A 13,656-nucleotide genomic window follows, 5' to 3' on the forward strand; every position below is an offset into this window, starting at 1 on the left:
TCGGGTGTAAATACTGCTCAGGATGGATTGCAAGGGGAAACGTCGCCATCCACGTCCCCTCCCCAGCCATCGGGGGAGAGCTGCAGAGGGTTGGCAACCAGAGATGGGAGGAGACCCAAACTTCCATATAACCCCCCCAAATCCACACGTCCTGGACCGACACCCAAATGCCTTTTGAAGGCAACAGGTTGGAACGGTGCCGTTTTGCAACGCTGCTGCTTTGGAACCCATCTTTTCCATTTTTTCCCTCTCCCGGCTCAGCGGCTGCAACGGAGGTAGCAAGCGAGGAGACCTGTTTGGGTTCAACGCTGCTCCGTTCAGGTTCTCCATTTGGCGAGCAGAAAGGAAGGACAGGAGGACCTGAGATCTCCCCCGTTTCGTTTGTGACTCACGATTTCGAGCCTGCCAAGCGTCATTAGCTTGGAAGGGTCTCACAATGAGCACGAATAAAAGAGAGGCAGATTCGGCGCTCTCACTGCTGCCTTGAAAAGGGGTCCTCTATTAGCGAGCAGGTGAGGAAGAGAGAACAGAATAGGTAGGAATGAAGAATGCGCTTTCCGAAAAGAAGACATCTCAGCTGGAAGGGGATCTCAGAATCCCGTCGCGTACCTGCGAATGGCACCACGAGCCATTCATTAAATTTAATGAAAGAGCAAGCAGACAGGGCTGAAACTCAAAATCAAACTACCATCATCTCTGAAACGGAAAGGGGGACAGAGAGAGAGAGAGAGAGAGAGAGAGAGAGAAGAATTAAGCACCTTTGGGTGGCAGGATTCTCTTCCTGTTGGCACACGCTAGCTCCTTCCCCAGGAAACCCAGCCCATCGGTTCCAGCCACCCCAAACGTCTAGGAGGAATTCACGCGGGGTTGAGCGGTGTGACCCCTGATGGCCCTTCTCACTTCGGAAGAAGCGTCCTCCTCCCAAAATTGGCTCTACTTTGGGGGTTTGAAAGCCAGCCTAACAAACAGCCCCCCAAGGATGCACCGAATCGATGCCCGGGTATCAGAAAGACCCGCTGGGTCTGGGTGGACCTGATTGTTTCTGCCGGTGCCTTCCCCGTCCACCCACCAAGGGAGTGGGCTCCTGGACTCTTACCTAGAGTGACCTCGGACTGCATGGGCATAGAGAGGGCGTCGTGCTTGACCTCGCAACTAAAGAGAGCGTCATTGTCTATCTGAGGATTAAGCGTCCACATGAGCATCGCCCGCACCTCCACGGTGCCGTCGCTGATGGGGATATGGGTGTGGTGGAAGAAATAAGTGGGGTCTGCGTTCTGGATCCACCGCGGGAACTCCCGGCTCACCACGGTCTCAGGGATATTCTCTGTGGTGGGGCTCAGGAAAAGTCCCTGGTCGGAGGTGAGGCTCTGAAAGGGGTCCTCGGTGTACAGCCTCCCGCCCCGGTCCTCCACGTTCAACAGCGACAGGGACTTCTGCATCTTGGTGTCATCCAGGTCCCGATGGAAGAGATTCCGGGAAGCTCGGCTGTCCTGCAACCCAGCAGCGTTGACAGGAGGCTCCGTGAGAGGGATACCCTGTATTAACTCCCCATCCCTCTTAAAGTAAACCTGGAGGAGGGAACATCAAGAGGAGATTATAGACCCTTCCTTCTTAGGAACCTAACTTCACTTATTTATTGGAAGCCTTTCGGCAGGGGGAACCAACAACCCAGCTCCTTAGCCATTGTGCTGGGTTGCAATGATGAGAACAAGGCATGTTGAAGTACAGGTAGTCCTCATTTAGCAACCGACTCATTTAGTGACCATTCGAAGTTACGACAGTGATGAAAAAGTGACTTTACGACCAATCCTCGCATTTATGACCTTCACGGGTCTGTAGAACAAAGGAAAGCTGAAATAAGATCATAAGCACAGTCACGGTTTCACACAGCGACTGCTTCACTTAACAACCAAGTTGCCAGTCCCAATTGTGGTCGCTAAACGAGGACTACTTGTAGCAGCAAACCACACATCCCCTCTTAAAACAGTCCTTGTTTCATGGACAAAAATGCAGAATTGCAAGGAACAGAAGCAAACCTTTTGAAATAAGGCGTGTTGGAGCGGAGATTGTACCCAGACTCTACCATTTTTTCTAGAAAACCATGAAAAAGACTTAAAACCATATCATTCTGGACCACCACGGTGAAATTTAGGGCAGGTTCAAATTCAGAACCATTTTGGAAGAAGTGGGAGAGCTGTTCATCTGACAAGGGCACCCAAGAGCACCCACCGAACCCCACGAGGGAATCCATTGCGATTGCGGAGATGTGGATGCAAAACAGATTTCGGGGTGCAATAGGGGGCATGTTTGTGTAGCCGGAAAGACAAGCAACGCAATGCCTGTTTAAGTCTTTCTGAATGTCTCTCTGAAGAGAAGATTGTATTCCATTCCCAAGGCCTCCTTTCAAGCTTCTGATGTCACGGTGTAATGAAACAGCCTCGGGAGTGTTTGCAGATAAGTGGTTTTTGGGTGGGGAGGGAGAAGCAGCCGCAAAAGGCTTTGTTCCCCCCCCCCCGCGCCTTTCTCAAAATGTAGATGTTTCAGACTTCTGAATTAATAAGCAGGAATGATTATGGGGAAGCTTAGACCCAAAAGCCTCCCCCCCCCCACTGTTTCGCAGCATCCTGTGTGTGTATAAAGACGATCCACCAGGGAGAACATGATTTAAAAGGGGGGGGGGAGTGGAAGGAAACCAACCTGCGAAAAAAAACTCCAGACACCTCCAGTTTGGGTAAATATCAGCTCTAAGGCTGTGCAGAAAAGGCTGCAGCCCAACTAACAGCACCCAACTCCAAAGGCACCCATCTGTGACCCCAGCCCCTGCTTTGGAGCCCTGAGTTCAGCACCAAATTTCAGTTTCTTGCCAATTCATGCAAAACACACAGAAAAACTCTCCAGTAGACCCAAACAGGCTTAATGTATTGGTCAGGCGACTTCCAGATAGGATTCTCAGCACCTGCTTTCTTGGCATTCCCGAAGCATCTTCACCAATAAACAGCAGCCATGAAAAACAACACTCTAGGCTTAATGCTCTTGTTATAAAAAACCCCAGAAGCGAAATAAAAATCCCAGCATTATCCATGTGGGTAATGTTACAGGTAGTCCTTGTTTAGCGGCTGCCTCATTTAGTGACCATTCGCAGTTATGACCGTGATGAAAAAATAACTTGATGACCAATCCTCACATTTACAACCTGCAAAGGTCTGTAAAGCAAAGAAAAGCTGGAGTAAGAACATAAACAGAGTCATGGTTTTACTTAGTGACCACTTCACTTAACAACCGAGTTGCTGGTCCCAACTGTGGTCACTAAATGAGGACTACCTGTATCCATGTGGATAACCAATGAATTGGGAGTCTTTTTTATCCACCATGCACTGTCTCAAGATGGGAAGAGAGGTGTGTCCATTCACTTCAAGTCTATGGATACTCCAGCTAATTTTTTGCTTAAAAAAAGGGGGTGGGGAGACAGGTAGATTTATTCAACCATAGAAATATTTGAAGGCCCTCTCAGCCCCCTGCCTTGAGATCAGATTAAAAAAACCCCTGAGTTTGGAAGGGGATCCTCCGCTCTCTTTCAACTTGCTTTGAATCCACCCTCTTTATGAACTGGGGTTGAAGTGAGACCTGGAGACTCATTCACAAGAGGGTGGATTCATGCATCGTGCCAACATTTCAAAGTCTCGTGAGCTGCAAGAGTCAATTAAAGTAGAAAAGGAGACAGGGCCATGCCATAACAGAATTTACATGTGGAGACTATGGTCCTTGCTCCATGCTTACCAAAACTTACCGTGGGGGCGGGTTTTCCACCAGAGACAAGGCAGACCAAGGTAAAATTCTGGGCCTGGTAGCGACTGAAGGGAGCTGGAGTGTCCGCAGCAATGACCGAGATGGATGTGGGAGGTGCTGGTGGGGGAAGGAGGAAGACCCATCACTCAATTGACCAACCATGAGCATCACACCTAGAAATGAGGCCAAACGGAGGTGTTTCCCAAAGACTTCCTGGATCTTGAAGATCCTAGTGAAGTGGACTTCTCTCCAAAGTGGGGTTAGATGCATCAGGAACCCATTGCGCTTCTAGGTTTCAGACTGTCGATGTTGCCCCCTGCAAAGGGTACACAATTTCCTGCCCCTTCCACCTCACCATACTGACACTGACCAGCTGGAAAACATCTGGAGGAAGGAAAGGAGAAGGGATGGAAAACCAAACAAAATAAATTGAAAAAAAGAAGGAGGCTTAGAGAAAGGAGAAGAGGAGAGAGTCATGTTCAGGTATCTGAAAGGCCGTCATGCCAGAAATGGAGAACGGGGAATCCTCTTTTGCTACTCCAGGAGTAGTACTGATGATGGAAACTCCAAGGGAAAACGTAACAAAGGGCTCTTTGACCATGGAGAAGACCTTCTTGGGAGCGAACAATTTTCTTTCACTATTCAAAAAGAGATTAGAGGCCATCTGTCAGGGGATGGGACAGATGACCTCCCAAACTCTATTACTGAAGTGATAAAGACATGCTAACCCTTGGACTGGTAGCAGTTACACGCGGAGTAGTTAAGTTTCCAGGTTTTCAAGGAGGAGGACGGATTTTTGTCTCTGACGGAAAGTTTAACTGGTGCTTTTTACGAGCCAAGAAATGCAGATCCAGCAAACAAGAATAAATCAATACTTGCGGTTATGTTTTTTTCCCCCTGCAGCAAAATCTCTTGTCCCCCGGGGTTAGGATCACAAAGGCCTAATGATTTTTTTTTTTTTAATGGTTTGGAAAAATAGAGAGCTCTTTATTCCCAAGCTCACATGAGGGAAGGGAAAAAAGATGGAATGAGAGCAGAGGAGATGGTTTATGTGAGCCCAAATCAAAATGATTGCGTCTTCCATTCACCATGTTTTCAAGACAGTGCCAAGCCACTCCTTGAACAATATGGATTTGTGGGGCACATTGTCGACTTTACACAGCCAGAACCATCATGGGGGGCAGCCCTGCCTGCATGGCCATTGGTGATGGGAGTTGTAGTTCATCAACTTCTGGAGGACCACAGATCCCCCACTCCCGACAGGAGTAATAAAAACGTCTACCGAAATCTCAACTGATGCGCTCTACTGGAAAAGTCCACGTTTCTCTACTATCAATTGGGTGTATACCTTCCTTTATTAAAAACCAGGCCAGCTCTGTGGGTTGGGAGCCCCAGCTGGTGAGCACCGCTGCCGTGACACTGAAATTAGGAGAGCTTGTTGATTTATGCCAAGCGATGGTCCGTGAACGTCATTCGCTCCTCCGGTGGGATCTCGGGGGCTGCAGCAACACGTAGGGAACTGGACCTTGTAGTTTACAGTCAAATCAGGAGTAAGGGGGTGAAGAGCCCCCCACCAAGAAGTCACGGTTGCACACTACCGTTTTCCCATCGGCTTCTCCAAGGTGGAGATGTCTTCTTCGAAAACTCAAAAGTCCCCCCAGCTCAGACAGGGCTCCTGTTGCATCCTTGGACCGTGTTATTCCTCAAAGAGCTTTCAAGACCACCAACCCCAAATGCCAGGCTTTGCCACACCGTAACGCCTTCGACGGACGCAAGATCCATTCCGCTTCTCTCCTGCATCCCAAGGCAAGAAAGATGGATTGGGAAGAAAGGGGAGAGGAATTGTCCCAAACAGAGAGATATGGGAAAGAGATCAATGGAGAAAGAGGGAGTTACAGGGACAGGGTGAAAAATAGAGATGCCCAAGCTTGGGAGTCTAGCTGCAGATTTAAATAATGGAGCGGAGCAACCGTTATATGGCGGAAGATAACAGCTGTACCCTGTGAAAGATTTGTGCTCCTGCCATGTGTTTGCAATATTTTTTGGCATTTCTGCTTCAGAAGAAGCAGAGAGGAATAAGGAGCCCACCACAGCTGCACAAAAACTCAGGGAATTAGAGAGGAGGGGTTCTGGGAGGGCATCGAGTCTGGCCCTCAGCTCAATACGAGAAACCCAGAACCATTGAAGGTGCGCTCCACCCGAAAGAGACCCTCCACCTGTTTAGGAAAACTGTTTTCATCATCAACTGTTTCTCCGAAAGTTCATCCAGACTTCCTTGAAACAGGCAAAGTGTTTCCAGCGATCCCCAGTGGCCCGCTTGGCACCTAAGATGGGGCAAGGCTGGGGGGAAAGATCGTGGATCTTGGCCATCTGGAGGAGGCAGATGGATGGTGCAACTTCGCCCTGTTCAAAACGTCTCCATCTCTTTTCATGAACAGCTGCCCAGCACAAAAGACGCATGGAGCCCAATTCTGCACCCCCAAATTCACCCGCAAGGTATTTCCACAAAGGGAGCAGGGAGACATCTCTCCCGATGCTTCCGCCCAGCAACCGTGACTCACAGATAGACTGCCTCTGAAAGGAGGAGGTTCAGCCATCAAACAGTTGCTAGCAGAACACCCCTTTGCTAATTTATCTGATTCCTTTCAAAAGCTCAGTAACCTGGAAGCCAGCCATAACTGGTGGCATGAAATCCCTTCTACCAGCAACTCACAGGACTTTTTTGTACTCAAAACCACTGGGAGTACCCTAGTTTCACACCAAGGTTGATGCACTCTGTATTGTTCCTCTTCACAGCAAAGCGTCATCCTCCAACCCTCCTCCTCCTCCTCTTCTTCTCCTCCTTCTCCATATTCCTCCTCGAATAATTCTGTACTTCTAAAGGACTTTAGAGTTGACCTTCAAACGTTACGAAGACCACCATTACGAGAAGGAGTGAGACATTGAGGAGCAACTTGGAGAAGAGATGACACCGTCCCGAGATAGCAGGAAGTGTGAGAAAGCAGCTCAAAAGAACCCCTCCTTGATGTGGTTCTGCATAAGATGAGCCACAGAAGAGCCTGGTCAGGCTGTCCAGATCGTTATCATACCCTACAACAGTGTTGTCCAAACTTGGGCACTTTAAGATGAGTGGACTTCAACTCCCAGAACTCCCCAGCCAGCATGGCTGGCTGGGGAGTTCTGGGAGTTGAAGTCCACTCATCTTAAAGTGCCCAAGTTTGGACAACACTGCCCTACAACAATGAAGGAACGTTCCAGAATCCCTGCAGGATCTGTGTCTTGACCTGGCCTACGGCGAAGGGCTGACCAATCAGCAAGGAAGATGGCAGGAAGGGGTGGGTGTGCTAAGGACCACCCAAGCACCCAGGAAACCCCCTGTGGGGTGCCCCTATTATCAGAGGAGGATCTGGCTGTCCTAGGTCCCTGGGCTTCAAGATCATCGTGCATTTCTAACCAGCAACATTTATCTCCTCATCAGCCGCTGGCACCCTTCATAAGGGACTGACAATGTGTCATGTTAGCGAGAAGACTTATTACGGGAGTCCCTCTGTCTGGCGTCGGCCTCCTCCACCTTTACACCCCCTCCATTGCCCGGAGCATCTTCACTCTGTCGATCGTGCCAGCAGCCTTCACCACCCTCCTAAATCATGCCTCCAGAACACCGAGCCATGAAGTCACCCATCACAACCAATTAAGGGTGCTGTCTGGAGGACGAGAACTTTACCTAATGCCGAGATGGCTAAATTTAGAAGCCGCCGACAGAAGAGGTGTAAACTCCACGGCCCGACCCTGGCGATGTCAGCATCTAATTATGCAGCTGCAAGGCTCCCCCCCCACCGCCCCCCAGCATCAATTTGGGAAAGGCGAAGGAGGGAAGTCAGCAGACTAGAAAAGTCAGCCCTGTCTGTCAAGCAGCGTATTTATTCCCCCCACCCCACCAAGTCCAGTCACGAATTTATGGGAACATTTTTGCTGTGCAAATGCATAGAAGAAGGGGCTCCCAGTCCCACAAGGAGGAATCAGGAGAAACCACACTCCCCATGGGCCTATCCAGCTGCCAGTATATCCAGGACATCGGGGCATAAGAACAGCCCCACTGGAGTAGGCATCTTACTGCAGCCTTTTGGAAACCCAACAGCCAGACAGCCAGCTGTTGGATTGCCCATAAGCCGGAAACCAAAACAGACCCATTTCCTTCTGTTCTCCACCTGTCATTTTGGGGAAACATGCCCATTTCCTTCTGTTCTTCCCTGGCAATTCCTCTCTCAACACTGAGTCTTCAAAACTAACAGCCTTTCCAACGTCCTCCATGAATCCATCCATGGATGTGTCTATGAATGTATCATTCATCCTGGTGATTTGGGTTTCCATGAATGGCTTCTCACGAGGCACGTTTGGGAATGAAGGGTGGGGATGGTCTGGCACGGGAAATGCCATCGATGTGATCCCCTTTATTTATCACAAGATCCAGAAGAGCCTTCTCCAACTTGTTTGTGGCTCCTCCCAGCATTTGCTCAAAGCTTTTTCACTCCAGGAGATCAATCCTCTACCTTGCCTCTGAAATGGCTCCAAGTTTTCCTTTAGAGGCCACGTCTGCATCCTGCAGAGATAGCCTCGATGAAGACATGCTGTGGCTGTTCGGAAAACATGAGCTTATCCCAGAAAGACAGGAAGGGGTGAGGAAGACGCTCAAGATGGCCCCACCTTGACTCTCTTTGGGGTAAGAAGGAAGGGGGAAGAAACTCTGCCAGGCTTTCCGATTCCATTGTTAGATTCTATAGCAACAGAGTTTTAGTATTCCTTGGGGTGCCTGTTTCTGTAGAGGAACAGAGATGACCTTGGAGTAGATAAGTAGAGACTGTTAGCAAAAGATGAGCTTTACCTGGGAAAACAGGGAACAGTGAGGAAGAAACTCAAGAGTGCCCCACTTTGACTCTCTTTGGTATAAGAGGGAGGGAAGCGAAATGCCACGAGGATTTCGAGATTCTGCTATTGTAGTCTGCATCAACAGAGTTCTAATATTTGTTGTGGTGTATGCTTCCTAACTTGGCCTACCCCGAAGGGCTGACACTGCCACGGATCCATCTGCAGCGGGACTCAGAAGCTCTGCGTGAATTGGGTGGCCCAGACAGATGTTTAACCCTCTTACTGTGAAACTACTCTGAAAGTAGTTTGGAATCCTCTGGGAACCCTCTTGACAATCCCTGGAAGAGCAGTCTTGGTTTTGGACGCCTCGCCGTTAAGAAGAAGAAGAAATATGCCAAGTTTAAAAAAAAAAAAAAAATTAAGAAGTATTTGCCGTAGCTGTCCTTGTGCAAATTGTTTTCCTCTTGGGTTCGAGCTCAGTATTCTGCATCTTTAATACATTATGCATTAAGAAGAAAGCTTTGATTGCTAACTCTGCCGGCTGGTTTTAGCACGTTGTATTAGCATCCTCAATCTTCAGTAATTCAGCTGCAAACCTAGTTGGTATTCTGGTCACCTCAGTGGAGGCTCAAGCTGGTGCCTGCCAGATGTCTTGCCCTCCAATTCCTACTAGGCCCAGCCAACATCAGGGGACAGTGGCATCTGAGGTCCCCATGGGGCTTACCCCAGCCTAAAATAGGGCTTATAGTTGCAGGAAGCAATTGGCTTCTGGCTCCATAGCTGACATAGCTGACATAGCTGACATGGCTGACAGAGGAAAATGTTTTTTTCTCAAAATTAGGTCTGAGGAAGGAAGGAAGGAAGGAAGGAAGGCAGGCAGGCAGGCAGGCAGGCAGGCAGGCAGGCAGGCAGGCAGGCAGGCAGGCAGGCAGGAAGGAAGGAAGGAAGGAAGGAAGGAAGGAAGGAAGGAAGGAAGGAAGGAAGGAAGGAAGGAAGGAAGGATATAGAAAGAGGAAGGAGGAAGGGAATAGAAAGAGGAAGGAGGAAGGGAATAGAAAGAGGGGAAGGAAGGTAGGTAGGATGGAAGGAAGGAAGGAAGGAAGGAAGGAAGGAAGGAAGGAAGGAAGGAAGGAAGGATATAGAAAGAGAGGAAGGAAGGAAGGAAATAGAAAGAGAGGAAGGAAGGAAGGAAATAGAAAGAGGGGAAGGAAGGAAGGAAATAGAAAGGGAGGGAGGGAGGGAGGGAGGGAGGGAGGGAGGGAGGGAGGGAGGAAGGAAGGAAGGAAGGAAGGAAGGAAGGAAGGAAGGATATAGAAAGAGAGGAAGGAAGGAAGGAAATAGAAAGAGGGGAAGGAAGGAAATAGAAAGGGAGGGAGGGAGGGAGGGAGGGAGGGAAGGAAGGAAGGAAGGAAGGAAGGAAGGAAGGAAGGAAGGAAGGAAGGAAGGAAGGAAGGAAGGAAGGAAGGAAGGAAGGAAGGAAGGAAGGAAGATAGGTCTACCTATTGGGGAACTGATCTCATTTCAGAAGCAACGCATGACTTCCTCAGCCGCCAATCCTGTCTGCAATCTTAAAGAACATTCTGTTCCATCAGGAACTACAATCTTTTGTCATTAGATAGCACCGTCACAAGGACCAGCTGAATTTTTTTCTCCTCCTCTCTTTCTACCTTGAAATCTGATAACTTTATCCCTCCCTTTCCCCCACCATATTCAATTTTATTGCTCACGGTCTAGATGGTTTAGATACTCTCCCTCTAAAAAGAAGTGGTTGGGGGAAACAGGTCCCCCCTTGGACCTTGGAAGAGGGCTGTGCAACTCGGCTGGCAGTTTTCTAACCTCCCGCCCAGAAGAACACCTGAGAAAGGTGGAATATTTAACAATGTGGTGAGCAAACACTCAGGGAACTTCAAAAGTAATTGCATAAATGGAGAAGTGGGGTAAGTCTACCCTCAAGTATGGAAAACTGCGAGCAGATGAATCAAATCTATACCTCTTGTTGTTGATGACACTCTTTCAACACTGTCAACCCCTTTCTACTGCCCCTCCTCCCAGGGAGCCCTGAAGTAATATAAGGGACAGATGCTAGAGGAAAGAAGACGGGGCCAAATTCTCTTTTGAAGAGGACCAACCAAGCCATCAAGAAGTGTTTTGGGTACGATGGACCGGTTTTCGGGCAACTGTTAAGAACACAAGAACATTTTTGATGCAGGAGTTGCTGAAACCACCATGTAATCTACGCTGGGCAACCAGTGGGAAGTTTGGCAAGTGCACCACAGATGGGTCAGGTGCCACCACCCCTTCCCCCAGGGAACTGAGAACTCACGTTGGTTCAAGGAAGCAAGCAGGCTATCTTAATTAAAATGCAACCAGGTCTCCGTGCCACAGCATTCGCAAGAGAAAACACCAGATGTGGCACAAAGAGGGGAACTAAAACCATGGCCCACACAAAGCTGTGGCACAATATTGCATGCTGAAAAGAGGGGGCCTTGGAAAGTTCCCAGTGGGTGCTAACTTTATTCCCCAAGCATGTAATTTGATTGCCCTTAATGTCCCAAGTGCACGTAGGTATAAATGTTACGAGCTGGCATAAAATCACCTAAGACCCGTTCGGGACATTGGGCACAGTATTCGTCGCAATGGCCTTCTCGGTGGGCAAGCTCATTTCCCACTGTTTTAATAAACAGAACATTAGGGTCCCTTGGTGGCTTCCAAACAGAGCACACTTCTGGAAGGAAGGAAGGAAGGAAGGAAGGAAGGAAGGAAGGAAGGAAGGAAGGAAGGAAGGAAGGAAGGAAGGAAGGAAGGAAGGAAGGAAGGAAGGAAGGAAGGAAGGAAGGAAGGAAGGAAGGAAGGAAGGAAATATGAAGGAGGGAGGGAGGGAGGGAGGGAGGGAGGGAGGGAGGGAAGGAAGGAAGGAAGGAAGGAAGGATATAGAAAGAGAGGAAGGAAGGAAATATGAAGGAGAGAGGGAGGGAGGGAGGGAAGGAAGGAAGGAAGGATAGAAAGAGAGGAAGGAAGGAAGGAAATAGAAAGAGAGGAGGGAGGGAGGGAGGGAGGGAAGGAAGGAAGGAAGGAAGGAAGGAAGGAAGGAAGGAAGGAAGGAAGGAAGGAAGGAAGGAAGGAAGGAAGGAAGGAAGGAAGGAAGGAAGGAAGGAAAGGACTAGCCATGGGTGGAGCAATTTATTCTCTTGCAGCTCCAGTTTCTGTTTAATGTATACAGCATACTCTAAAATCCACGCACTGGTATACTCAACTGTCTCTTAAGCTATGGATTTAGCTCACCTGTCCTTACCTGTCTGCAATGTCATCAAGCCTCAACAGTGCCTCTTTGAGCCATCCCACTGCTTCCATGGAAGCCACCATGAACTTTCAGCTTCCGGCTCTCCTGCTACCTCTGCCTGACACCTGGTTCATGTGCGTCTCAAGCGATGAGACAACAAACCATGGACAGAAGGTTGTTGGCTTGGGGTTGGCTTAAGAGTGTTCTGTCAACCAACCAGAAGGCTGTGTTTAACACATCAAATTTAAGCCTACCCTAGTTCAGAGCCATGTCTGAACCCAGTCAACATAGCCAAGAATCTCTCTCTGCCTTGGTATATCCGTATCAATCAGTGAGACTTTCCTGCTAAGCCTTGTTTGCCCCATTTTTCTGTTGTCCAAGAGGCCCGAATTCCTCCTTGCCCCCTGTTGCCCAGCCTCACGGTTCACCTCTTCTTTGTAATCTCTTTTCTTGAAGCGATTCATGCGGAGGTTAGATTTAGAAGCTTTGCTGCTCTCCCTTCCACCTTTTTAGTTTCTCTTCCATACTTATCAATTCATTTTTTTCAGTCCTCTGTTCAGCCCAAGAACCTTCATTAAGTCTCTAGACAGGGTGGTGAGGAGAGAAGCCGCACAAGTTATAGATTAGCCCAAGAGCTCCTATTAAAATGGAATAGCCTCCAGGCATGTCTCTTGTTCAATCTCTGCAGCTTTAAACTTACAAGGCTCTTAGTAATGAGTCAAGAACTCTGCTGGGAAAACAAATCTCCAGAAGAAGGAGAGCTCCACAGAGACCTTTCTGCAGGCCCGTTGAGATGGAATCAACCTAGGGTGGGTATCCTGAGTTTCTCCTGCTCAGCTTTATTCCCAGAACGCCGAACTGATACCCAAAGATCTGGCTGGGTGGGATTAATTCAAGAGCTTAGCTTTCTCCCAAATTTATTTTTTGTTCTTTCTGGAGGGAAAAATGTTGGTGTACGTTTTCCTGACACGTAGGGGGTCCAAGACGAGGAATCTGCCTTCCCAAGATGGCAGATCCCATGAAGTACCAATAAGGTTGTCTGAATCCAAGCTCAACCTCTTATGAAGCGCCAACCCTCTCCCTAAACAAGCAATCTGTGCACCCTCAAACATTTGTGTTGGGTGTGCTGTACCAAATGGATCCTAGACCAAATCAATGACCGAGCTCAATTAATCCTATTTTGGACACATAAGAAGAAGATCTGGCTCCCTTGAGAAGTCCATAATCCGGAAGTATCTGCAACGGTGGAAAAATGTCCCCCTCACTCCTTATTTTCCAATTTGGCAAGGAACCAGGAAATGTTTGCAGCAATGTATGTGAAAATGTTCACTAATACTTGTGCTGTATTTTTTTCCCCCCAGCTGAATTAGAGAGGTAACTTAGGAAGGACACAACAGATCTTAACTCTGGCACTTCATTGGCCTTGTCAAAAGGACCAGTTCTATTTATGAGAATGTTTTAAGATGGAAAGGTCTCTCCCAGGACCTCCTCAGTTAATTACATCTTTCGCTTTAGACCTGGTTTCCTGTTAGGAAATGAATTATCCTTTCCCCGCTGCAACGGCTGACAGGATCCATCTTGGGGATAGGGGATACATCAAACCAAAATGAAGGACCGCTGAGATGATGAGAGAGGGAGAGAGGAGCTGCAGGTTGAGAAGAAACTCAGGAAAGATCTTCAGAACCGAGACCTGAATGCTAACGGAAGAATTATCCTGATTTGAG

The 13,656-nt window shown here is 48.5% G+C and overlaps 1 protein-coding gene across 6 annotated transcripts in view; it reads right to left on the bottom strand.

Moving 5' to 3' along the window:
• Positions 1–13,656, bottom strand: part of IGSF21 (immunoglobin superfamily member 21) — a 180,569-nt gene that overhangs the window by 6,853 nt on the left and 160,060 nt on the right. For all 6 annotated transcript variants that reach the window (XM_088136868.1, XM_088136869.1, XM_088136864.1 and 3 more), the window contains 2 exons: positions 3,788–3,903; positions 1,097–1,568 (listed from right to left, as the gene is read on the bottom strand). In XM_088136868.1, the coding sequence (XP_087992994.1) occupies positions 1,097–1,568; positions 3,788–3,903 (588 nt within the window). The remainder of the gene's footprint in view (positions 1–1,096; positions 1,569–3,787; positions 3,904–13,656) is intronic.

The sequence above is a fragment of the Python bivittatus genome, unplaced genomic scaffold (assembly GCF_059951505.1).
Source record: "Python bivittatus isolate LINGU-HERP-01145 unplaced genomic scaffold, Pbiv_v1 ctg000090_np1212, whole genome shotgun sequence".
Lineage (NCBI taxonomy): Eukaryota > Metazoa > Chordata > Lepidosauria > Squamata > Pythonidae > Python > Python bivittatus.